At 41.5% G+C, this 23,379-nt stretch overlaps 1 protein-coding gene across 1 annotated transcript in view; it reads right to left on the reverse strand.

Moving 5' to 3' along the window:
• Nucleotides 1-82: 82 nt before the first annotated feature.
• ITPK1 (inositol-tetrakisphosphate 1-kinase) overlaps nt 83-23,379 on the reverse strand; it is a 140,494-nt gene continuing 117,197 nt past the window's right edge. The window contains exons 6-11 of the mRNA XM_058026336.1: nt 20,519-20,617; nt 18,575-18,615; nt 14,946-15,111; nt 13,322-13,389; nt 11,661-11,823; nt 83-6,609 (exon numbers count right to left, since the gene is read on the reverse strand). Of these exons, the coding sequence (XP_057882319.1) occupies nt 6,290-6,609; nt 11,661-11,823; nt 13,322-13,389; nt 14,946-15,111; nt 18,575-18,615; nt 20,519-20,617 (857 nt within the window). The 3' untranslated portion in view covers nt 83-6,289. The remainder of the gene's footprint in view (nt 6,610-11,660; nt 11,824-13,321; nt 13,390-14,945; nt 15,112-18,574; nt 18,616-20,518; nt 20,618-23,379) is intronic.

The following is a 23,379-nucleotide window of genomic DNA, read 5'->3' on the forward strand; positions in this document are numbered from 1 at the left end:
ATTCCCATGAACACAGGCCTCCCCCAATGAGCTGCTCGCCTCACTGCCCTATCTCACTCACAAAGAGGAAGCAAACTAGAACTTGTTATAAGGCATTTATTTTCATTATGTGTTGGAAAGGGATAATCCTCTCTTCAAAACAATTACAGAGATAATGCCACAATACCTACTGCATATTGCTTTACTGTTGAAACCAAAACAATTGTCCAAAACAGATGCTTGGCAAACAAAAAAAATTAATATATTACCATTGAAATGAATGCTGTTAGATGAAAACACCATCTCCATTGTCTGATCTGATCAGTCATGCAACTGAAGATGCCAAATAGCAAATATTTTGGGTTTTACAGTAAGCCATGATCTTTTAAGGGTTGATATAATTCTATACAAATTTAAGTACAAAATGGGAATTATGTTTCAGAAGTTATAATGAACCAGGCTGAAGCGAATCACAAGACACATTGTTAACACTGTACAGCTGGATTTGAACACAGATACCAATGGACTTGCGAAACCGAGCACACGCACACGATGGTCCCCGAGATTCGGCCCTGCTGGGGGGAGGCAGTGCTGGAGACTGAAGGACAATATCCAACACCACTCACTCCCAGAGGGCCAATTCTCTCACAACTGTTGGGATCCCAAGGAATTGTTGTTACTCCATTTTAAGAACGACAGTGTTTTTAGTATGTGGTTGTCACAAGGGTATACACAAGCTGTATCAAATACTGAATCAGAAATAAATAATAAAAGATACATCTAACACATCTTTTATTTTTTAATATTTTTTTACAGCACTGACTTTACAAGAGGATAAACAACTCATTTTTAGGGGCTGCTAACAACTGAAACAAAGAAGTCACTATTTTATACTCAACATATTCTCAACACTTAATAACTTTATATATGTATATATGACTTTTCACACAAAAAAAAGGAAGTTAAAATAATTTATATCTAAAACTACTGTGTAAAGAATGAAGAAGGAAATAAAATGTGGGTTTCTTTAAAAATACTGGAAGAGGAAGACCTGATTTTCATAAACTCCATTTGCTGTATCAGCTATTTCTGGAGTTTCAAGAGATTTCCTGGCCATCAACAAAAACTCCCCAACACATCGGGAGCCCTCTGGAAACTCATGACATGTTGGGTAAGGTCACCTGCTAATGAGTTTGTGGGCCACAGGCATCTGCCATCATCAGCCCCAGTGGATTCAGGGTAAGAATGATGGAGAGGAAGAAAACATCACCCCAGATTGCTATTAAAAACCAGAGTGAAATTCTGGACAACTGGTATCATGATGTCCACTGGCCAGGATTTTTCTCCCAAGCCCCACTCTCCTTGCCCTTCTTCTGCATCACAGATAAAGAATGTTTTTATCTCAATGGATTTTGTTATTTCCACAGGAAAGCTGCCGCAAGAGCAAGGTGGACCAGACCTCAAGAGCCACCTGCACACATAAGAGCAAAACAAATTTCCTTTGCTTGCTACAAATGCTACTGTGCTTGTGTTGCTGAGGAATCACTCCAACACCTCCATTTATGTCTGGATCCTCCCAAACTTCAACCATCTGAAGTAACTTTTGTGGCCATGTAAATGTGACAGAATCCATGAAACCCATCCAGTCAAAAGCTCAAGTATTGATGGCCTGGATCCACATAGGGTGAACAGTGAAAGGAAAGGTAGTAAAGATGTGGAAAGTACTTTTCTGGAGGTTACATTCCTCTGAAATAGATATTAAAGCAATATTACTAATGAAATTAGCAATGTGATCTGCAATGGCATGTCCATTTTTCTATGAAAGCAAGAGGAGATTATATTAAAGGAAATATTTTAATCTCCACAAAGCATTTTCACATATTCCTAATTACAAAACACACACCATAAAGTAATTGTATACTGAATACAGAAATCAATACATCTCTTGCTAAAAAGGAGAGGGGGGGAAAAAATTAGCAGAGTAATGCAAGTGAACTCCCGCAAGTGTGTGCCTGGGGAGACTGCTACAAACTCAGACTCTGTTCACTAAAAAAAAACAAAATCCAAGATTTTCTGCACAGCTGTGGAAGGCAAGGCTACAAGCTAGTGTGTGGAAAAGCCTGAATCACTTGTCATTGCTGCCATGCAAAGACTTGAGGAAATCAGTGTTAGTCTAAGAACTGAGAAGTCTGGATTTTTTTAACTGGATGAAAACAAGAGCATTTTTCCTGTTTCGCTCTTTTTTTGCCAGGTAACACCTCTGGCCCCATTTATTCTGTTGCTTTTGGACTGTGTTCTGCCTTTATTATCCAACTACTACTCCACCTGGTTGTTCCCTGGCTGGATACTGCCCGCAATTCATCTAGAAAACTTGAGGCTTTATCTTGAGCAATTCTCATTATCTCCTGATGCCTCTGGGTTGTGTTCTTAGCTTGTGATCATCTACCATGAGAACAAATTCAACTGGTAGATTTCTGTCTGTGCAACCTGCTGCAGACACATTCCCACATTGGAGGGAGATGTGGGAGATGTTTAAACTTTAACATTACAACAGTCTGAATAGTAATAATGGATTTATCCTACCTACCAACCAGCCCAGTTATCAGCTCCTCAGCACAAAGGTTGTACAGCCAGACACTTCAACCAAAGGCAAAACATCACTGGCCCAGTGGTTCTGCATTACACAAACCACAAGAGCTAGCACTGATGCTGATGGCTTGGTTGCATTTCTGCAGTTGGCTTTCACATAAGGATCAGGATGTTCTGGCACAGGCTACAAAGTCAGGCACAGCGTGGCCAAGTCAGGTAGAGGGGGGAAGAGGGTGACTTTACATCACAGGCAGCAGTAATACCACTCAAGTACTCCTCAACATGGAATGATCTTCACCTGTTGAAGCTAATTATGTAATTACAGTGGAAACCAGAGTCTCATCTCCACCATGCTGACACAAAACTTGGAGAAATTCCAGTCAAGTTAATGGTATTTTTGTGGATTTCAAACAGTGAAGCAGAACAGTAATAAATCCCTAAAAAGCTAACTGGTGACCATGTAATTTTGATACAATTGTTTTCATCAGCACAGCAGTAAAAGCTATGCCTCAGAAAAGACAGGAGAACCTTTTTCTAACCCACAATAAAAAGAATTCAAACAGACATTATGGAAAATCTCCTCAGATTGTCTGCAATTTTAAGAGCAAGGGCATTCTGGTATGATCTAATGTTACTACACTCCTACTTTTACAAAGAAAGACAAGACTACAGAATATTAACAAACTTACTGTGAAGCTTATCTTAAATCAAAACTATCCTGAACTTACCAAATGAGGCAGCAATTCAGAAAAGCACTTTAGCACAAGCTTAATAACATACTCATGCTCAAATGTTTTGCAAGAACATAATTGTATGTCTGGATACTCGGTAATTTACAGTTTTGGCTTTTACAAATTGGTCTCCCAATTTGCCCCTGTGATTTAGCAACATTCTAGTACACAAGCCATTACCTTAATTTCTGCAAGGAAATATAGTAGTACAGCAAATGCATGGTAATTTATGTCCAAACTCTATTGTAATGCCACATCACAACAGGTACCTGCATAACTGCACCTGGTAAATTAAAGTGATACCGATACATTCGATAAATAAAAAATAAATTACAGACTATGGGAAAAAATGTCACTGATCACACCAATGACCTAAACTTGTTTTCTAGTTACTGCCAAGGTCTGGAGTAATATTTAAATATAGTATTTCTGCAAGCATTCAGAGAATTACAAAATAAACTTCTAACAATCATTTGTAAACAAGTTTAAAATGCACAATTATATTTCAGTAGTTTATTTTGGAGAAAAAAAGCAGTGCAAAATAGGCCAACCAAAATTCAGAAGGCAGCCAGGAAAATAAAATTCTTATTTGATGTTCTAACTAGGAAACAGCATACAGACATTTCCATTGGATCCAACACTCAGATTCATGTAAACATACTTAGTTTGAAAGGTCTTGAGTTAGTAACCCAGTTCTAACATCATTGCTCCATCCCCACCACCCAATAAAGAAACAAAACCCAAAAAACCAAAAAAAGCCCAAGCCATTGTAATAAAGAGAGCAACAGGCAAATCTACAAACACTCCACCAGCTGGTTACAAGAAAGTACCATACAAAAATATGCACTGGCAAGTTCCTTCCTGAGGGCATCTTTTGTTACACATGTAACATAAAAACACTTTTTATCTTAAACAAACAAAAACAAACCCCAAACTGCAGATGTCAATTTCATTTTAGTCATGGCTTTACAAAAGGTTTGGTCTCTACCATGAATACTTTTATAAACCCTTACCTATGTACATCTGACTCACTCACACCACAGCCATCCAAGACCTGCAAGCTGCACACAACACGGGATCCAGCAGCCTCAAAGCATACAAGGGTTGTGAAGCGTGCCCAGCTCAGAACTGATCTGCAACACTTGAGGAAGTTGGCTGTGCTTATGAGCACCCTGGCATCTGACTGATACCACACCCATACGGTTCTTCCAGTCCCTATAGAAGTATTTTAAAGTTAGTAATCCCTCTAGAGGTGGAATCATCTTCTGTTGTGTAAATCATCCTGAAAAATTCAATCCTGGCTACAGGAAATTCCCAAGAATGGCATTTTGGAAGAAGACCAATCTCTCCTATGGGAAAAGCTTTGTTTACATAAAAGAACTGCTACATAACACTCTTTGAAACTTTTTTCCCTCTAGGACTGGTACCATCAGACAGGGTGGTGACAACTTTTACACAGTTGATCCTCTGTCCATGATCTACCTGGGCTTTAAGTTCTAGACCCTTTCCTTCTGAGTAGCCATCTAACACATGATACTAACCAAACTGGCATTAAATGCTGCAGTGACAGATGCTTTATGAACACGTGCTATACAAAAGACAGAAATTCCTATATTTTCAAGCTAGGAGCTTAACTAAGGAATTTTTTTTAACGCCACCCTTCTTAAATGTATTTTAGGGCTAATAAGGGGAAGAGAAGGCCACTTCTACTAAAATAGTGTTTCTGTTCTTAGCACTTGGATATTTCTAATATAGTGTTCAGAACTAGCAAAAGTTGCAAGAATTCTCAACAGCAGAAGTTGCTGCCATACTAGAAGATATCTCAAGAGATACAAATTGGCTGTGCTATAGTTTACAAATAGGATACAGCACTGTTGGAAATTACCATATGGCCTCGCCTGGCAGCTTGCTACAAAGTAATGGGGTCTCCAAGCTAGAGGGTTCTGTACTTCTACCTTATATGAAGGTACACAATTTTGTTTATATTTTAGAAAAAAATGAACAACAACATGGATCTGTGGAAGGCAGTGACTGTGTTACCTCCCAGTATACACAGATCAGGTGTGCTGCTCCAAGGAAAAAGCACAGCTCTGCCAGCCTTTTCCCAGAGCTGTCCCAGAGTCCTCACAAGTGCAATGGAGGGAGAATTAAACTCCCTGTGAAGAGATGAGCTGCTTCCTTAACTCTTCTAAGATTTCAGCACTAGCAGACAATTGAAAGCATGTTATTTAATCTACTAAATGACTCCACCTAAATAGTGGCACCCTCTCAGGGTAAAAGATGTTGCTGTTTGCAAGCGTGGTTGGAAGCTGATCTGAGTGAAGCACTGAGGCCTGGGGGGAGAACTGCAAAGCTGGGACAGGGGTGGTCACCTTGGTTCTGTGCCCTGAATACGCAGGCTGCTCTGTCCTACTCAAAGTGCAGTGGCTTCACAGCAAGCTACCTGCCAACATCATGACTGGTCAACATTTCAAGAGATTTGGTTTAGTGATACTGAAGTTGTTTTAGCTTTCTTATGCAATGGCGTATGTGGAAAAAAGAGGAACAGGAAGTTTTTAGGCAAAAATCTCTAGCACTGTTACATTCAGACACTGCATTTCAACATTATTATCTTCTTGATAGCATGAGGTCCGATTTTAAAATGCTGGTCACCAGTGATTACAAAGAATAATACAAATGAAAGAGCAACCCTCCCACAATGAAAGGACTAGTGTTAAAACACGTGTGTGTGTAAACTCACTACAGATTTGCAACTGGAATCTGACGAAATGGATTTGGATCACTTTCTCACTCTTCCCCTTTCAGTCCGTTTCATCAGCAAATTAGGTTAAATCAAATTGAAAGTTTTTTTTATTTTGCTTTTTTGTGTTGTGTTTTATGTTGGGTTTTCCCCCCTATTTTTTTGTCAATTGTATTGTTAAAGCCTGATCTGTTTCTGGGACCACAATCTGTATCCCTGGGGCCTTTTCTCAGTCCATGGCATTGGCAAGTTATTGAGAAGAAGCCTTTGTTGCCAATGTAGCGACGCAGTGCTGCTGGAAGCTGGGGGACACTGCTGAGTTGCAGCCTAGTCTCTGGTGTTGCAGTTTTACTGAGCTGTTGCTCTCGCTCTCCACAATCCAGGAGTCTTTTCCCATGACGCTGAGACAGCCTGTGCTAGCACAGCATATCCGCTCGTCCATGATCCCACCGCTCTGCTCTGCCAGGAGCTTGCTGTGGTTTAGCTGGGTCACCTCAGGTACCTGACCCTGCAGGACAGCAGCTATGTGGTTCAGCAGATCTGTGAAAAATTCAGAAACACCCTCATAGCCTGAAAAGAGAAAAAATGAAGGAGAGAAAAAAAGGCAATTAAGTCATTTCCTTAGGTCCTTTGAAAGGCGTCTTTTAATTGTTTCTTGGACTGTCCTTGCCCTCCACTGATCATAAAAAGGTTATAAAAAAAAGGTTTTCTCCATGACAACATTTTAAGTGACAGCAGAAGGAGATTAGCATAAAGAGAAACAGAGACTCTTGCAATAAAAGTATTTTTCCAATGAGAAATACAATTGCCTTTCAGATTTGCTGCTTTTTCCTTCCAAGTATATATAATTTTAGGTTTGTTGCTGAGTCCAAGTTTTTCCCTAAGTTACAAACTCTCTGGCATAATGTTGATCCTTTCCATACCATTTCCAAGTTTACTCTGGCAAGTAGCTCCAGTGCAGAGCTTTGTTAAGGGTCTGGACCCTCTCACGAATTTGCCCAGCAATACCCTCAGTTAGGGAAACCTGAGAGGACAGCAGGGCTGGCTTTATACCCTACAGAAAAGGCAGCTTCCCACTGAGCAAGACGCAATGCTTGTGTAACCTAACCAAACTTGACACTTAAAACTATGTTTTTGCTGCTGTGTCTGACAGAACACCTGAGGGACAGGAAATGTATCTCAATGATGCAGTATTTGATAGAAACATCAATCATTTGTTTCAGCACTGAAACCACCTTCCTGCATGTTCTGTTAAGTGATTCCAGACAATTTACAATGCAGTTTAATAACAAGTTTCCTGGTAAAAACAGTTGCTCAAATACCAGTCATGACAGGTCAGTGGACATGACATTTTTGGTAACACAAATGGTGGCAGGTGTACAGAGCTTCTGGGTCTATTCTAAACACTGTGCTACAGGCACACTTTTATCATTGAATTTAATTTTAAAATCGAACCAGACATGCAACATATGAGTACAATGTCCTGAAATGGATCTTAACTGCTACTGCATTACCTAAAATTGTTGTCAGTTCAGTGTTGTTCAATGAGATAGGCTGGTTGTTTTAAAATGTCTATTAAAGTATTCTGGAAGTGACCTGCCATTAATACAGGAAACTGAAGCAATAAGTTTAAAAGACCTATGTGAATAGCACACATTCACACAGCAGCACATGAGCAGAAGCAGAGACCATGAAGTAAATACATACTTTAAAACACTTTTAGTGATGTTATAACTGGGCAGAAGAGTTCCTCAGATCCATAATTAATTAAATTTTAATTTCCATTGTCCTGTAAAGACCAACTTCCTTAGGCAATAAAAAACCCAACTTCTTCGAAAACATGAAGTAAGACTATAATTTCACCTATAATAAAGGTGGGGATTTTATGGTGCATTTATAAGCCATAGGTCAACCAATTAACTCTTATTTAGGTTGCTACATTCCTTTGGATTTTATTGCCCTTGGTCCCAATTCTCCTAGATACTTAACAGGTCACACAAAACATCAGCAATGTGAGGTAACAGCTCACAGTTCTCCTTTCTCAGAGGCCCCTGAAGGGATTCACCAAGCAAATCTCTCATTTCAAAACACCAAGTTTCCCAGTGCCCCACAAGATAATCACTGGTTGGCAGGGGTCAACTAGGACTCCTGGGGCTGGCCATGGGAGTCAGAACAGGATCTCCACCCCTTGGACAGAAGTGCTTGTTACGCTTTCTTGCTTATGTAAAAGCCATGGGATTAGCCTTCAAATCTACTCAAGAGTGCTTCAAACACCCCAGGAATAAGCCATCTCCATAGTAACAGCTTTAATATTCAGCAAGGAGATCCATAGTACCCCAGAGTGTTCTGTGTCTGCTCATTGAAGACAAACTAGCCTTGTAGGAGGGCACCTGGGAAACTCACAAAGAAGTTGCTTTAAATATTTAATAGGAATAAGATGGCCAGTTATTCTGTCCTGAAATCAGAACTAACAGTTATTCTGCTCTGAAATCAAGACTAACATTAGCAGATATTAGTGAAAGGAAGCTGTATGTAACAGGCAGGCTCTCTCTGTGCCAGCCCTCTGCACACTGGGTGGAAATGCCCAAGTAATTCTGCCCAGTCACTCAGAAGAAACTTCACAAACTTGTAAAAAGGAAATAGAAGGAAGGGAGGAAGAGAATTAGCTGAGCAAATAATTAGCTGTCTCAACTTGTGGTTCACAGGACACATGGGAAGGCTGCAAACTGTGGGTATTGCCTCACTAGGTTCACCTAGGGCTCCTGTAGGCTTCTCAAACTAGTCAGTTGTGGGACACCACTGTGCTGCAATGATAACAAAATAAAAAAGTGCAGATTGAATTACACCTTCAGAAACTACTGGCAGTGAATTTGGGATTCGTGTTACACAGGGAATCAGTGGGAGGATATAACTTTTGCATGCCTAAAACAACTTGCATGAATCGTGCTCCAGCAGGTGCTATCCTAGCACTGCCCACTTGAAACAATTTTGGAAATGCCTGTCTGCAAGATGCCTGAAATTTGCTATACTGAGAACAGTCTCCAGAGTCCTCTGGCTGAGCACAGATAGGAAAGATGTCCACCCAGCAATGCATCTGAAAACAAGTGCCCACCTCTGCAAGCTTTGGTGGAGGCAAGTGTCTACGAGCATTTTTAAGCCAGCATATCAGATGCTACCTGCCTGATTTTTCAGACTCTCCCTGATCTGGGACACTTGGCTTTTCTGCATGTTCCCTTGGTCAGAGAGAAATGGACAGCCCATATCCTGCATTTGCAGCAATGTTTTTACACACACAAAATGCACGTTCAGATTTGATGCTCCCAGCTACCATGCAGATTCACCAGAGCCAGCAGTTCACTGCATGGTGCTAGCCTGCAGCTGCTGGGGCTGGGAGAGCTCAGCCACAACCACAGGACAGAAGGCTATGTGCAACTTTTCTCTCACTTATCTGAGGTCAGACAAACATAACTCCCACAGGCTACGTGACTGTGCCTACAGCTCAATATCTCAGCTGGTAACCACTGCTAAATATAGTACCAGTAGTTTCCCACATAACAAAACACACAATAGGCCTTTCAGACATTTATCTTTAAAATCTTTTTAGAGAGTTGCTGGTGATAATGGTGATAATGGAGCAGATAACAGACAACATCCTCCTACAGGTACACCTGCTCTCAATTCTGTCATTAAACTCATCTCAGATGACATCCATGGAGTGACAGGTTCAAACAAGCTTCAAGCCCAGTAAACACTGAAGACAGCACCCAAGAAAGGCAGCAAACCTCTGGGCAGCTGGATAAGGCTTTGGCCCCAAGCCATGGCTCGAGTTCCATGAAAGATGCTGTGAATACTCTTTAAAGGGCATCTCTCCCCCTTCCCTTTTCAGAGTAGTTTGGGCCCTACTGCTATCCTCTAGTTTTTCTCCAACTGGTCTTCAGCCACAGTGATAAAGTCAGTAGTTACCACCAAAAAATCTGCTGTGTGAGACATGATGTAGATCAGTGCATAAGAAACTTCCCTGTGCTCCCAAGTCTCCTGCAAGGACTAAAACACAATTAATTCAAAGACAAATTACTGTGCAGGCTGACATGCAGGACTTGGGCTGAATTTTGAAAACTACTGCCTTAGGGCAGAAGTAGAGCAGAGCAGTTCTGCAAACTTAAGAGACAACAAGAAGTCATTGGTCGTGTCTAAATATATGTTTGCCACATTGCTGTTTCCCAATGTGGAGTTTTCAACATTTCAAGACGGAGAATTTCAGTCTGTGCAAAGTACTAAATCCAAAATAATACTTGAAGAAAACCACCCAAAACCCAAAACATTAAGCACTAAACCAAAATGCAGGATACAGGATTGCAAAAGAATGTCCTCTATCACTGATTTCAAGACCCAATGTCTGAAATATAATCCTATTATTAAAACTGATATGGTTCCATCTAACACCCAATTTAGGTTGTTTCACTGCCCTAAAGTGTTTTCATAGGTCTGTGAGTGTTTTCATAGGTCTGCAAATTTCATAGGTCTGCATAACACCATGTGGTAGAACCATGCTGGGAAGTGACCTGAGGATAGCAGAGCTGAGTTTTAGGAGGAAGCCAGTCACTGTGGAGAGAGACAGACAAGGCACTACAGGGCAGTAGGAATGAGGACCTGATCTGAAAAACTGAAGAGATTGGGAGCTCAGGACAAGACCTGTAGATGTAAAGACACCACAGCCATATTGAAAACTTAAAAGTCTTCAATGATGGGTTAAAGAAACTACACAAGAGCCTGTGTAAGTCTCATGAAACAAACACCCCCATTCAGGTAATGAGAGGAGATTCTCAGAGAGAAAAACACCCTGCAAAACAGCAGGGTTATTTTCCTGGCTTAGACTACTGAATTAAGCATGAGTGACAGACCATTACTGCCTCACTCTTATTCACACTTACAGCTCCTTTTAACAATTCTGATGATCAAGGAGCTTGTTTAGTTGTTTCCAAGACATATGTTGCACTAAAAAAGTGGAGGACAAATTTACCCATTTCTACATGCCCTAGTCCATCCATAGACTCCAGAACGCACTTATGAGAACCTGCAAGGACACAAACTCTCTACAGCAACTTCTGTGCAGCTGCAATTTTATAATTTTCAGATTCCTGGTATTGCTTTTGTGCACAAATGTCTTTTTGTGGGGAATCAATTTGCACAGGAAGAAATTTTCAAGGGAACAGTTTGTTTCTTCCACCCCCTCATTTTTTAATGGCCCGGAGTCTCAAAAAAGAAAAAGTAATCTTTAAAGGCTCTACTAAAATAGAATTCAGTATTCTTTTCATTTCAGAATGAGGGCTAGGCCGAGAAAGGTAGGTGCCAGCACACAGTCCCACACTGCAGTTTCCCTGTGCACAGAAGGGCACAACAGCTACAACTGGCCACTAAAATTTGACCATATTTCCTAAAAGCTGATACTTCAGATGCAAATTCCATATCTAAATAAGGGTTCTTCCCTTTCTAGACTGACCTGTATTTGATCTCAGAACCATCTGGTGGCTGCTATCCCACCCCCAGCCTGGGAAGCAATGGTATGAGACAACAGCAGTAAAAATTGCTCCACGAAGCAGGAGTGTAAAGGCCTTTCTTACCTGGGAATGCATTTATATCAATGACTGCATGCTGCCCAGTCTGGTTGTTAATGATGATATCAATTCCAAAGAGGGAAACTCCCAGAGCTTGCCGCAGCGCTTTGGAGATTTCCCGGATGACGTCGTCATTTGGCCGCTCAAATACTCCTTCGATTTTATCCAGCTGTAATGGAAAGAGACACATTACTAAGGGACTCAAACAGCCCTTTTAGTGGAAAGATTGATTTTCAGAAGTTTCCAGGTGCATATCCACCAAATCTAATTGCAGAGAACCAGTGGCATGAAACAAAGAAAGATATCAGAGAGAAACTGCTTTCATAATTCAAAATCCTTCCTAAACTGGAAATTCGTCTGCTCTAAAGCATCTAGTTCTTCCTCTTCATACTGGTGCAACTATAGAAGCAAAGCAGTGTAGGGATGAATGGAGAATCAGACTCATTATTTTAAGGACTAGATCAACACCTTAAAAAACATATACAGGAGGCATATTTAACCCTGTGCTGTAAAAGTCCTGGCTATCATCATTTTTTCAGTGTAGATCAAGGTCTGTGTTAAAGGGCTGACAAGACAGACTCCTGCTGTTAGTTTAATCTGAATCATACAATAATCTCTCATACAATACAACTCAGCTGATATCTTAAGGGCAGAGCATACCCTTTATGTGGGTTTTCATGTACAAATTATTTTGTAAGTATTTATTAAAATGAGTGACTTAGGTTACTTATGACTGGAGGATGCACTATTCTTTGCTTTTTAAACAACATGTTACACAGCAGAAGTATGCTGTTATGCCTACAGAAGCATGACTGGGATACACATTTGTATGAGTGAGATGGCAAGTAAACCACAGGAGCACACTCCCTAAGTCTGAAGGCAAATTTTTAGTAATGGCTTCTCCCTCAGCATAACCACAAAAGGACTTATGATTAGCACAACTACAGTGTTAATATTTAGCATGCCTACCAGTGTTGCACACAAAATTCAAAATCAAATACAAAACTAGTCCCCAGCAGAACTTGTGAAACAGAAAAGAATCCCAAGACTCAAGAGATTGAAAGGACCCAGTGCTGTAAAGTGACTTTTCAGTAGCTGAGTGCCCAAGAACTTGTTAAGGTTCATATGTCCAAATCTTATTCAAAGGACTGATAATGGTAGCATGAAACTGGGCAGTGTGCTGGCACTGCTGGTCTCAAAGAACATCCAGAAATGGTCCCATGGTCACCGCTCAGGCATGTTCACATGGCAGACAAATACTGGCCCTCTGTGGCCTTGTGCCAACACAGTTTCTAAGCTTTAATTTTCACTGTTTGTCTTTCCTCACAGAACTGAGTCCTAAAAGAATGATTTATGCTTATTAATCTCTCTGGACAGTAAAAAGGCAGGTGTTTGCATTCAGAATCTCCTTCTTCCCTTTGCCTAGATTAGCCCTGGGTAGTTTGGGAAGCAGAACATCCCTGCTACAAGCTCTTCCTCACCGGAGCTCGGTAAGGAAAACCAGAGGGGCACCCAGTCATGCTGGTTCGTGGTACCAAACAGACCTCAGCCTGCAACACAGAAGCAGACAGCTTGTGAAAGAGAGTCACTAGCTACTAACACTTCCATAAGAAAGGATTAGATAGGTTTCCAGCTGCACTAGAGGGAAAAAGACCAAGTGTACTTACCGCTGTTAAGACAGATGAGGACTCTGGTTTGGAAACATTGTGGCTGTTGAAAAATATTGATTCTCTGTCTGCAATTAAAAACAGGTTGTAAATAACTTTATACCAGACTTTAATTTCCAAAGGACAGTACAAAGAACAGTAGGTGGCAGTGCAGCCCCATGAATCTCGTCCTGGTGTCACCCATCCACCCCACCCACAGGGCTCTCCTGCCTGCTGGCACTTGGCTGCCTGCACAGGCAGGGACCCATGGACAGATAACCCACGGTTCTCGGACCACTGATAAATAGAACCGTGTGCTGGGTAAACAGAAATCAGTTCTCCTTCCTTCACCACAGCAAATTAACTAAGTTCAGTCAGATAATGAAGTTAATTTTTACTAATGTGCTATACTCAAATTGCCAGTCCCAAGGGGAAGGTGTATGACAGAAGCCGCAATCGCTGCAGGGGGTAGGTCAGTAGCACCTGGGCTACACTGAGAGCCCTGTGAACTGGGCAGGGCACTGTGACCATGGCAGAAAGCAATACATTTTGTGGCCAGGCCCTGTCCTTCTTTTGGAGGCACCACTGGAATGCAGAAGACACTCTGAGGTGACAGAAGTCACTGTCCTAAGAGTTTATATGAACACAGATTCTGGCCTAATTAATTTGATCAGGATATAGACCAGACCTAAATGTAAATACAGGCACACACAGCTACAGGCAAGAACTTCCAGCAGCATCCTACTACACCTATACTAACAAAATAAATCTTTGTGTGTGAAATGCAGTGGTGAGCATACATGGACTTATTAGGATTAGCCAAAAACACTAAGGAAAGTGACAAAGAACTAGCATTTGGTCATTCATCTCCTTTAGTTTGATCCCATCCTCACCTCCTGGATTTGTCCAGTTGCTATCAGATCGTGCTTGCTCCCTTCTACATGCTGCTAATTTTTTTATGCTTTTGGTGGGCCACAGAATGCAGTCCTCTGGAAAGGACCTTTTTTCCATAAAGGAAATCTAAGTAATCTTTAACAAAAACCCTTCAAGTGTGGCTGTCTAATGACATATAGAAGAATCACTCTCCTCACTGACAAGTCCATTCCTCCTTCTCCCCAACACAGCTGATATCTACAAACCAAAGGACACTTCCCAGCAAGATTTTCAACACTGGGCCTCACATGAAGAGGGAGGCTTATTTAGGGGAGAGCACAAGTGATCTTTAATTCAAAACACACACATATTCTAGGTAAAAATAGGGAGAGGAAGTGCTGAAATGATGGAATCCAGGAAATTCTCTCCAAAGCGCATTTATAAACAAGTTCCGGAACAAATGACACATGAACTTAGTGGGAAAGGAGAGAACTTCTCTCCCTCTCCCCCTTTCCACATGACATAAAACAGGGTCTAACAGGTAAGACTCAGGTTACCATTGCATAAATATTTACTATATGAATGCCATTCCTATGTATTCCAGAGCAGGTGAGTTATCTCCCTTTCTCTTGAAATAATACAGAAGAGGAAACATGGCATGTCCAAACCAGCTGCCTTCACTGCAGCAGTTTTTTCACAGATATTTTCTTCAGAGATGTTTCCTGCTGAGGCTGCAAAAAGAGACATTTTCTTTTCAATCAGTACAACGTACCTGAGATGCCTGCAGAGAAGTTCTTTAAAGATGGTCTTTTCACCACGGTGTAAGACTCCCCGACCACAAACACTTTATAGAGCACAGCATTGTGGTTGATGAAGCTCTGAATGACACAGGGGGGGCGAACAGCTTTGAGGCCCTCCTGGTTGAAGATGATCGCCATCTGCAAACACACACACGTGGTTGTGCAAAAGGCTGCCAATATTTCATGCTTACCCACACCTGACAAGCAACAAGGGGAACAACTCCTTTTCTGCATCTTGTTCTATTTCATTTAACTGTGTTAAATTTAAGTCTTGTGTTTCATTTAACTGACACACAGCTTTGCAAACACTACTGGCAGTGAAGCTTTCATTTTCTATCAACATTTTCACAGCACTTTGCAATTTCATTTGCTGCCTTTAGTTGGGAAGTTACTGCAACTGCAGGTACAACAAAGAGATAAAACATCTCACCAACACAGACAACAAAGTTTGTATTGAATACAAGCCTGTATCATGAGAACAACAGAAGGAACAGTTCTGTGCACTAACTACAAGAATTCTTCCCCAAGATCTATTTCCCTGATTTGGTTCAGCCCAGTTGCAACAGACTAAGCACCAGGGCTTCACCCACACAATCAGAGAACATTTCTCAGACTCCAGTAGTTCTTACTGCTGACAAATGCTGGCCTATCAATTTTCCTGCTTGGTTTCACCCTATTACTCTAAACAGATAGTCCTCTTGAGAGCATTGGAATAAATATGCCAAAAAGGAAGGCATTTATTGGGTCTTATGAATGATCAAATAACTGCACACATGCACAATAACTCAGCAGATTAACATTTTCTATGTTCAAGTCAATGTGTGCATTCAGTACCTACTTACAGCTGATATTGTTGCTGTCGCTATTACACAGCACAGAGTGAATTTGTGAGTGGTAACAACCTGTGCAAGAAATTTCTCTAACAGACGGAATCATCCATCAAAATGATTCACAGCAACAACATCACACCAGTGTCTTACTGGTGGCAAAAAACATTGCTCTCTTCCTCCTCTTGTGTGGACTGTTTGCATTATAGTGTCTACAACATCACACTGGCAAGAACTGTGCTGTTCTGTAGTGTTCTATTCCATTATTAGTTAATTCATTCCACAAATAAACATAAGATGAACAGGTTCAGCCTATTTTAGGAGTTTATCTTCTCAGCACAGCACTGACCATGACTATTGGAAGCTGTGTGGGGCCTCTGTTCTGCACAGCACTGTGCTGGCAGCCCCGTGGATTAGCACAAGGCCATATAAACCCTGTGGGGTGCCTTATGCCGGTTCACTGCCATGTCTCATGGCTTTTAACATGCATGAATAGAGCTTCAAGAATTTGCTTGCAGGGTGCTCTTGCTCTTTGTCATCTAGCACAGACCTGCTGTGTCTGGCAGTAACGTGGGTACAATACTTGATATCATAATTTTCAAATAGCATTTCTCATTATAAATGCAGAGTGCTTTTGAAGGCAAAACAAAACATTTGCACCAAGAATTTTTACTGACAATGTCCACAGTCTCAAAAAACACAGTGATTCTCTGCCTTTTCCTTCTTGTCTGTTCAAATGCTCAGAAGAAATTCTGGATACATTTCTTCAGGTTATGGGTCTCTCATGGCAGCTTTACCAAAGGTTAGTTATGTTCTGACTCACTGGCAGCCAGGAAGCACAACTTCCAGCCAACATCTCTGTTCCAGTTTAACAAATGGTGCTGAGCTGCTGAGGCCACTGCTAGTGCAGAGGCCATGTGGCACTAGGGACACCACAGAAAGGATGACACCACCCCAGCTTAACAACAGCATGTACTCACATGAGAAAAATGGAGTCTGCCAGCCTCACCTGGTGAACTCACACACCAAACCCTCTAACTCATGCACCAAACTTAAACTTAAGCCTGAACCTTCAGTTGTCCCTGTTAGCTAGTACTTGAACTTTCTTAACAGCCTTCTTATGAAGAAAAGCAGGTTTCTGGTCAGTGCTCTAATTTTAGTGTCAGCTCTGCATTGGAAATATATCCACAAAAAAATGAAGTGATTTACCAAAAGCCAGACAAGGAGTCATTAACAAAACAGACAACAATTTCTTGCTTCTAGACCTATGCTCCATCCTTTAGACAGATTGTGCTGTAAGCAGGTATTTATCCTATGCTTCCTTTGTAATTATTGACCATAAACAATTCCAAAACAGTCCCACTCTGATCATAGATATAGTTTTGGATCACTCCTGATAACTCAGCAACTCCAAAAGTGACTACTGCTACTACTATGTAAAGCACTATGCAAGATTTCAGGCTTTTTTCCAGGGGTCCCCCTAATCTCTTGTCATAAGTTCCTGTGATAAAGTGCAGACCATGGGTGTATTTTAGCCTAATTTTTGCTCTGGCAGGAGGCTTAGATGTGTCTGCACTGTATGAAAGAAGATCAAAGAAAGATTCACCAAGGAAATGAAGTCCAAGCCTAACTGGACAAGTACTGAGAAGTTCATGTGTTTCAGTTTGCAGTTGCAGATGAACTCTTGACAGAAAAATCAGCAGGAAAATTGAAGTCTTAAATTCATTAAAAATCCAGTACCCAAGTGTTCTTAGGAATGACAGCAAAAATTTATAGCAGCTGCTCCAACAAACTAACAGGACTGTCTGTTGGCCTGTGAAATAAGCCAAGGTAAAGCCTGCCTGCAAAATCTCACTGCATCTTTAAAAGAAGTGCTGGTCAGTCAAGATTTCAGCCACAGCCATTCTGCTCATCTAGATTTACAATTTACTTGAGGGTTTTCAGCTTTCAGAGACATTGCAGCAATGTCTTGTAGTGCACATTTCAAGAGCAGCTGGGAAGCCTGGACTGATGGCCACGTTGTTAACAAAGGAAGCCAGGAGTTAGGAGAGCTAGCAGCAAGGGCTGGATTCTCAAAACTGATCTGAAGTAAGCAGGAAGGCAGGAAACACAAATGGAAAAGAATTAAAACAGTACTCAATGCACTTAAATTTAGAGGAAGCTAATCTCATAGGTAATACTCTCATTCCAGGAATATACAACCATTTTAGCTGCAATTGCCTTACAGGAAGGCAGATAAGTTCTACCAGTCCTGTTCTCCCCACAGATCCCACTGTGTTATTACAACTGAACATTGCCTGGAAACCAGCTCTATTTGTTACTCCCTTCCCCCTCAGGGAAAGGAGCCAGCTGCTCCATCTGAAGCACAAACCCACTTCTCATCTGTACCACATACATATTGGAAAAGTAACTTTCTGGGACAGAAACTTTACTTAGTGACCTCCTACCGAAGGAGTGACTGAAAGAGATTTCTTGGACAAAGCTGACTGGAGACTACAAACTGCTAGAAGCAACAATATGATAGAAGGTAGAAACTGCTAAAAATAGCTTGCATGACAGGAGGTTCAAGTCATATTTATCTTCATTTCAGATTTAAAAAAAAATAATGCCGCAATTAAACATGAGGGAGAGGTGGGGAAGAAAAGTTGTTTGGGCACAGCCCTCTTCCCACCCACTACAGGATTGGAAATCACCAGCCAAGCCACCACAGGGGGAGGGGGGGACAGGACACAACTGGAAGCAGGTGAATAATACTGCAAAAATTTTCAACTCACCTCATGAGAGTTGGTTCCATGGGCCACTCTGGTTTTACAAACTAGGTAAATTAAAAAGAAAAGACAATTCACCACTGAAACAGAACACATAAACCCTTTATAATCCTGTTTCCACCCACACATGCAGACATTGGAGTCCACCAGACCAAGGCATTGACTGCAACACCAGTGACAGTCTCTGCTTGAACAGTGCTCTGAATCACTGCAAAGCCTGGCTTGCTCCAAGCTCTGCTCTCTCAATTCCTCCCTGTAACTAAGGTGCAAGCACAGATCTTTATTAGGACTGGACTGAGCTGCAAAGCATCAGCTAAGAAGTTAGTACCAGTATTAGGATTGCCATCCTGTCTACTCAGAGAGCATTTTTACAACTATGTAATTTTTTGTCTGAGGCTAGAGCTACTTCACCACAAAACACTGCTAGGTACCACAAAACAGCACTTTCCTTAAAACAAAGGAACTGGGACACAGTCAAGAGCAACTTATTTTCTTACCTCACTGTTTTCAGGGAAGAGCAAGAAATGTAACAGGCTGAACCAAACTAAGATATAACTTATTTTTCACAGGCAACCATAGAGGAGGACAGAAAAAGGCAGAAAGCCTGGCAGTTTTTCTTTCTCTTTCACATTTATCTGCTCTGTATATCCTGATTCTCACCTCCATCTTGATTAAGAAGAGGAGTAAAACCCGTTAGAGGAAAGAAACAAAAAGCTGCTTCTACTATGAGGCCAGAGAGGAGCTGAAGACCCTAGGGCTCACAGAGTGACTAGGGCTGATGTTACTTATGTGTCAAGGAGAGGAGATGAAATCTTGCAAGTAGTGAGAGGGTGGATAGGACAAGACATTTTTTCAGGTTGTTGGAAGAATCAAATTGCCAGGCAAGAGGACAGGGAGCTATGAAAGAGAGCTAACTTGCACTGGAGTCCAAAATAACTTGGTAACTTGAAATTTTACAAAATGGCTTATGATGTCTCAGAGATGTGCTCTGGAGAGCTGGACCCTTTTTAAGAAAAAAATAGAGACAGGAAAATGAAAAAAACACTCCCAGAATATCAAGGTATATTAATTTTCAGTGCTATTTTGTGATTTCATCATTATTTAGAGGGTTTGATTCAGACCTCCTGAATATATGCTGCTGACTACTGAGGACTAGGCAGTCTGTATGGAGAGCAGAATGTGAAGAGGAGGGCAAAGCCATTCATGAGATTTCAAGTACTGCTTCACAACCTGTCTTCAGGAGACCTGCCTCATTTGGGAGAGCGATGGCAGGGAGGGCAAAACATGCTTTTTCCACACAACTTTACCTCTGAACCTTACAAATGAGGCAAGCAGCAAGGGAACAAACACCGACTAACGATCCTGCTCACTTTATACTGCAAGGAATCAAATAAAGGAACCAATTAAAGCACAAGCCCTGCAATGAAACTTGCTTCAAAGCACAAACAGTTCATAGCAGCTGTTTGAGCTGTGGGCCCTTGGAGTCTGTTATCTGTGTTAACCCTCTTTCTTTTACCCGCTAAGATTATACTTGTACCCTGGAACAGGGAAAGGGAGAGGTAGGTGGAAAAAGAAGATAATCAGCAAGGCAGTGATTTTCTGAAGAAAAGTAATGAGTGCAGCTGGCAGGAGAAACATCTTGCACAAGTTCAGGGCAAGAGGCTAACTTTGTTAGAACTATTAGCATTTCCCAGGAATGCATGTTTACTGTAGCGAGGTACTGAAAGTAAGGAACATCAACAAAAGGCAAAGTAAAAGCTGACAGGGAGCGAGTTTGTTCCACATTCCAAGCAGACTGCCTCAGAGCATTTGTTTCAGGAAAGTTTTAATATTCTTGACACTTTTGGCAGTGAAACCCACACTCCTACAATGCTGGCTATGTTTCGGGAGGGGTGCATGTGCAGTATTTAGAACCTACTAGAAGCACCAAAGAAAAGCTCATGTACATACTGAATGGGAATGCCAGTCCATTCTTCTCTATAAGCTTCAAGGTATCTTCTCCACAGGCACTTGTCAGCTCCATAAACGGTGGTGAACAGATCCTCTCATCTGCAAGAAAATAAAAAGACTCAAATGAAGATGAGGGGTTTAGCTCCTCAGCTGCATCATTACCAGCTCTCTCCTTCCTAACTGCCCCTTAACAGTCAGCTTATATTAAAGCACCCAAAGGACTGTAAGCCAGGCCTGAATTTGGGTTTCTGGAAACATTTCAGAAGATGAAAGGCTCAATTTTCATGCAGTCTAAAAAGACAATATAAAGCCAGTATTTTCACAGGCAGCAAAAATGATCACCTGCTTAGGAACACACTGCACATGACTTAGCCAGTGAGGTGAAAAGCAACGGTGATCTTTTTATGCCTTCAAGCATAATTTTCTAAAGCATTTTACAAGAAACAGAATGGTCTGCAAATGTGACTAGAAAAGGCAGTCTCACAAAGCCATATGTCTTGTAGGGCTCCTCAGGTGGCAGATTCCAGTGTGTATTTACTTCAGGCAAGGTGCCAGAACATTCTGCTGTTCTCTGGGGTGGCTCTGCCAGGAAAGCAGTGTTCATTTGGTCTGGCAAAGCCAACCAGAGCACTGCTGAGACACCACCATGTTAAAACTGCTCAGCAAGTTCTGGGTAAAGAGAAGAATCATGGGAACCATGGTAAAATTTAATGGAGCAGGTCTGCTTCAGACTGTTTCTGCCAATGTTGTGCTTGTTCACATGGGGTTGTGGGAAGGCTGGAGTCAAAAACCAGCCCTCTTAGTGACTTGGTAAGTTGACTTGCTCTAGGATGCCCTTCCTGTTCACTGCAGGAGAACTGAGATTCCCCTGGGAATGCAGCAGGAAGGCAGAAACCACTGTAGGACTCATAGGACTTGCACATAAATCGCTTAAGAGGGCTGGGTTGCAATCTGAAGCGTAGAGAGAACCTTGGCTTCAGCCATGGCTTTGAGACAGGTCAGCAGGGGCCCAGGTGTTCAGACAACCTGTGTGCACATTGACAACATTGACTAAGTCAAATCAAGGACATCACACAAGTATGAATGACGATTTAAATTACCTCCTTAGTTAGCACAGCCTTAAAAAAGTACTATTTTAATGGAGTTTGAGCTATGGCCAGGTTAACTTCAGAGCCACAAATGAGTTATAGCTTGAGTTAGCTGCACAGCACTGAACACAATTCAGAACAGGTCTGCCAAAACTTATTCACTTTGCAGACTTATTTCAAGAGGATGACACCTTCCTCCAAAAAGGAACTGGAGACAAGCACAAATAGTGGGAGCAACTGCATCTGGCAAACTCAAGTCACAGATTTATATAAACCAGCAACTTGTCTTGAAAATAAGCAAAGCATGGCTGAATTGAAACAAGTGGAGGCCATGGTGTGCAGATGGTGAAGAAAATGAAAAGTACATGTGAACTAAAACCCCAGCAAAGCTAAACATGACTCTGAGACAGACATGCATTCAGAAATCACTTTATAAACATTGTTTAGATTAATACTTTTCACTTCATTGTAAGTATATATATCTAAAGAAAACGGAATCACTGAAAGTAACAGAGATGCAAGACTCTCTATATTTTGGTACACATCTCTCAATGCATCCCCAAACTTTTGGAATATCTGAGAACTCTGTTCATTAGCAGTGTTGTCACTATAAGAAGTCTTCTGAGAAAAGGCTATTTTCATAGATTCTAAAAGGAGCAGAAAGATTGATGCTTTGAGGTCAACCTCTACAAAAGTAAACCAAACATCCCAGATTTCAAAGCTTTCAATTTGCTGCTATGAAAACAGAAAGCAGCATCCAAAAGTGACAGGTACTGTAATATTTACAAGCCTTTGCCAGAGTAAAAGTTCCTTAGTTGGATGAATTTAGGGAATAAGATTTAGTTTACAGATACTTGGGAACAACTTTGGCTTGGCAGCTCTCCCACCCACATGCTTAAGGCTCACAAATAACTTTGCCTTCAGAGTGCAGATGCAGAGGAACGTATGGTTCCATCTTGCTTCCCTCTGTTTCCCTCTCATGCAAACAGGAAAGGGAGACAGGGAGATTCAGGGCTCCTGCTGACTACATGACACTTGCATGGGGAGATGAAGGAAGGGACAAAACCAGGAATTTCTTTGACTTGTACTTAGAAAGGAGCACCTGGATCAACAAAAAATAGCAAAGAAGACTCCTAGCATCTCAAAGTGCTCCTGCTGAGTTTGCATAGCACTGGCACTTTCTCTATCAAGAAGGCAATTCTAGCCCACTGAAACCTCTAAAACAGACCATTAATTCACAGCCAGACCTGAGGACAAATAAATCCTCACTCAACACAAGATTTCAGTAGAGCCTACAGCTAGAAAACTGCTGCTCTGAGTTTAATTGCACACATTGAAATTCTAAAGATAGTGGCAGGTTAAAATAAAAAGTCCTCCAGCAATCATCCTCTCCTCCTTCCCAGGGTGGCAAACACGTGCTAAAGTTTTCTCTCATCACCCAGCTCCTGCTATCAGAGTGACAGCAGTCTCTGCACACCTTCTCTGCACTGAGGTCCAGGACAGACCTCACTTAATGCCTGAAAGTCAGTTCAATACTGATTTACATTGGCTTGGAACTACACCATGGACCCACATAGTGCAAATGACCCCCGTGGTACACTGAGCCTTCCCTCCCCTCCTGCTGAGTAAGCTGCTTCAATGTGGGCTTACTGAGCTGTGGTCAGTGCTGGACTCTTGGCACTGTCACCACTTCTTTGCAAACCAGCAGTGACAGGACACCATGAAAAACCATTGCCAAAAAGAACAGTAAATACACACAAACAAGTAAATATA

Source organism: Melospiza georgiana, chromosome 6, assembly GCF_028018845.1.
Source record: "Melospiza georgiana isolate bMelGeo1 chromosome 6, bMelGeo1.pri, whole genome shotgun sequence".
In the NCBI taxonomy this organism is placed as follows: domain Eukaryota; kingdom Metazoa; phylum Chordata; class Aves; order Passeriformes; family Passerellidae; genus Melospiza; species Melospiza georgiana.